At 42.2% G+C, this 3,792-nt stretch overlaps 1 protein-coding gene across 1 annotated transcript in view; it reads right to left on the reverse strand.

The window, feature by feature from the left end:
• Window positions 1–1,200: 1,200 nt before the first annotated feature.
• The window catches only part of enpp1 (ectonucleotide pyrophosphatase/phosphodiesterase 1), a 12,733-nt gene continuing 10,141 nt past the window's right edge, over window positions 1,201–3,792 (reverse strand). Inside the window, exons 19-24 of the mRNA XM_019857862.1 lie at window positions 3,051–3,171; window positions 2,691–2,765; window positions 2,328–2,460; window positions 2,013–2,157; window positions 1,742–1,929; window positions 1,201–1,705 (exon numbers count right to left, since the gene is read on the reverse strand). Of these exons, the coding sequence (XP_019713421.1) occupies window positions 1,777–1,929; window positions 2,013–2,157; window positions 2,328–2,460; window positions 2,691–2,765; window positions 3,051–3,171 (627 nt within the window). The 3' untranslated portion in view covers window positions 1,201–1,705; window positions 1,742–1,776. The remainder of the gene's footprint in view (window positions 1,706–1,741; window positions 1,930–2,012; window positions 2,158–2,327; window positions 2,461–2,690; window positions 2,766–3,050; window positions 3,172–3,792) is intronic.

Here is a 3,792-nt window from a genome sequence, read left to right on the forward strand (position 1 = left end):
TCTGTGACAAACGCTTCCTGGGTGTGTTTTCCTTTAGCCAATTTCAGAGTGTGCAACATTTTTGGGGGCGCAGTTCGAAGGTAGGAGCAAATTGGGTCACACAAATGCATCTCAATGGTATGTCAACTTTAGAAGACGTTTTCACTCGACGGGGACTTCAAGACTACAACACGCAAAACCAGATGATTGTCCTCGTATTTATGATTGGTTTTGAAGGAGTGTGGATTATTATAAAAACAATCACAAAAGTAAAGTAATTCATGTAAAGTCCTTTAATTAATGATGCCCGACAGACACAAAGTGAAAAGGATGAGTTTAAGGTTCAAGTCGGACACGATATCTTGAAGTTGCAAGGCGATGGTTCAAACTTCAGTTCTAACACTATGTTTTAAAGAAAATTGTACCACTTTTGGGACACTAGACTTTACAAGTTTCACTGTATGGATTTATTAATTTAAAACAAAATGGTACAGCTAGAAAAAAAAAAACTAACACTTGAGTTCTGTAAAAACATTTTAAAAGCATTCTCAAGGATTTGTACGGTCACAAAATAGATTCATTTTTAACTGACCAAAAGGAAAATAGTTGGACCGCGGTCACGCAGCTACAGAGTGGACATACGGTGACACACAAGAAGATCGGTGAACCGAATTGGTTTTACCATGCTTTGATACAATCTTCACATTTTTTTTTTTTAAAACAGTCTCCTCCCTGCTATGTAACCTTCCATGACTTCAAACAGCATGTTTAACGTTATTGCTTTCACACTTGAGCGGAACAAATTTTGGGTCCCAGTCATATGGGAGTCCACACAAGTCCAGAAATACAGTACACAGACACACACACGCAAACACACTTGCACACACACACACACACACACACCGGCACTTTACATTCTAAGGTCTACACACTCAAATGTGAGACCATGTGCAAACGTGCACATGCTACGATTCACAAGTTGAGGAACACGATTCACAACATAGAAAAAAAAAATCAAAACATGGATATGATATGGCAGGGTGAGGACCACAAATTTACCATCTCAAGAAATTTGGCAATCAATATGATTGTTGATACGAAGGATTTTTTTTTTCAGACCGATACCAGTACAAGTATTCCTCGACTACGCACTGATACCAAAAACCGATACTACTTGTACCTTTTGATACATAAAATTTCAAGTAATAAAATGACAGCTGATTTTTTTTTTTGATGCTTTAAGTATCTGTGGCTGGTATCAGCATCCTTGGTGTGTTTCAATATCTTGAAATAAGACCAGTATCAGCCTGGAATGGATACTTGGTATCGGTACTCGCCCATCCCTAGTTAATGCAGAAGGGAGGTGGAAACTTCTACAAACTCTTTCCGATGTATTTATTTTCATCTGTATAATAAATTTGAGTTTTTGAATTGTAATACAGGATTGAAATAATTGTAATTTTCCACGATATTCTAAATGATTGAGATGCACTTACGGGCAAGATTCCTTCGAAACCATGGACACACATTTCAATTGAGCAAGTTTCAAACAGCCCATCTTTGGTTCTGGCCTCTAGAGGCAAACTAAAGTCATTTCATGACACGATGAACAAAATCTACAACCGATGTATGGCGTTGAGTATGTACAACAATCATTTTAAGTGCCATAATCCTAAAAAATAAAAAGTTAAACCTGAACATTAGGATCACCAGTTTTTTTTTTTTTTTTTTAAGAAATGAGGCACCAAGTGAAGCCACCGAGTGGACCAAATGCATCTAACCGACCGTTAATTGACTTCAAACAGTATGTAAAAAAGTCTTGAGCTGCAGTGTCTCTTCCACGGACAACCTGTCGTGGTAGAAGCTCAGTCCAGTCAGCAGTTCCACATCACGGGCGCGGGCCATGTGCAGCTGCATCCAGTCCTGCGTCCACGATAAATCTGAACCGGTCTACATATGAACAGGGGAGGTCACATAAGTTTAGAGGAGGAGCCGTTGAGGCGTCTCAGCTACGCGTTGTTGGCGATACTCACGCCGCAGCTCTCGGTGTAGTCAGCTCTGTGTGGGAGGATGAAGGACTTGACCCTGAGGGGACCTTCACAGTTACCGGGACCAAACGTGGAATTCTTACAACTGGTCAGGATCAGGAAAAAATGCGTCGGCTTGGGGGCCTCGTTTCTGGAGAAAGGTGCAAGTCATGCCATGATTGTTATTTTTCAGAAATAAATTGACGTAGACCCAGATTGTTTGGAATAGGGACCCGGTACATTATTGGATTATTTTAATGAAGACTTTGTACTTTCAAGTTGAAACTCGAGCAGATCCGGCAAAATGTGTGACAGACTTACGCCGTCAGGGTCTTGAAGGCATCGACTCTTCCGTTGTAATCTTCATCAAATATCGGGCCGCTCATAACGTTGACGCCATTCAACTGCTCCGAATACTTTGGGAGCATCACACCGTGGAAATAGTTCCAAACATCTGATGGAAGAGGAAAATACACAGCCTGTTATGTGCGCTCCTTAGCGTCATGTGTTTAGCGTGTCGATGATCACTTTTCAACATGATGTGGCATGCTTTGGATCATGTGCTATAGGAAGGCAAAAAACATAAAAGTTTTGATTGTCCAGATATTTCTGCACCTCGTTGCATAGCCAATTATTTCATAGGGCATGTTTTCAAACTCATACACCAAGATGGATGTACCTCACCTTTAAACGCGGGGTACATTGGCACCATGTTGCTTGTGATGAGTGAGTCTGGCGTACCATCTTTGACATTGAGGCCTTTTGGAACAAAACAAAACAAACAAAAAAAGAAGCAATAGATGAAAAAAACACCGTAGTATGATACACTACGGTGAAATGTGAAGATTTTCTTCAATAAAATGCTATCCGCCCAAAAAAATTAGCTTATTTTGTGCTGCAGCATCGCTTTATTCGTATCTTACAACCAAACGACTAAATGCGGAACGTCAGTGTGCCGTTTCTTTTGACATGACAACACAATTCTAAAAACATGTCAAGTTCAATTCAGATGAGGAGCTGTGACCGGGACACGTGCGCACTCACTGGGGGGATAGAGCAGGCCTTGCGTGTTGTCATTGGCGCACATTTGGCTAGTGGCCGGGGGTACGCGGACGTCGGCGCGAATACATGCCTCCCGAGATGGGTCCTGGGCTTTTGTTGTGGCCTGAAAGAGAAGAGTCGCATTCATAGGGCTATTCGAAAGTGATCGGTAAATGTAGTTTGCCAAATAAATGTTGTATAGATATGATGCGCAAACAAAATATAACATTTAGAGTATTTATATGGGCGCAGCATGTGGGAGGCCACCTGGGCCCCATCATTTGAACCCTTGATGAACCTTTAAAATACGCAAACCAAGTTCACCATGACAACGAGAGAATTGACGTTCCCTGTTGCTAGCCGACACCCCATCAACATGATTTCAAGCTATTATCTCCGGATCAAATGACCACGCATTTGGAGTTCAGGGGGTCAAAAAGTAACTAATCACTCCCTGGACAGCAGATATAACGTGACCGCCACATCAATTGTCACTCGACCAAAATGGAAACCGCCGTGAGTTGCATTTCATTGGGACTGCGGGATGTAAACAAGAAGCACCGAGATTCAAAATATCACATGGAATGCCTGACAACACCAGCGACTTACAGTCGCTGGGGATCGCTCTGCACTTTGTCATGACAACGTGGGTGGTATGTGCAAAATGTTGAGGCTCCCTCTGTCATGCCTACTCCCTGTACTCGCTGACGGGGGTGAGGAGATTGGGGTGGGGTGGGAGGAGCGG

This window comes from Hippocampus comes, unplaced genomic scaffold, assembly GCF_001891065.2.
Source record: "Hippocampus comes isolate QL1 unplaced genomic scaffold, H_comes_QL1_v1.1 scaffold154, whole genome shotgun sequence".
In the NCBI taxonomy this organism is placed as follows: domain Eukaryota; kingdom Metazoa; phylum Chordata; class Actinopteri; order Syngnathiformes; family Syngnathidae; genus Hippocampus; species Hippocampus comes.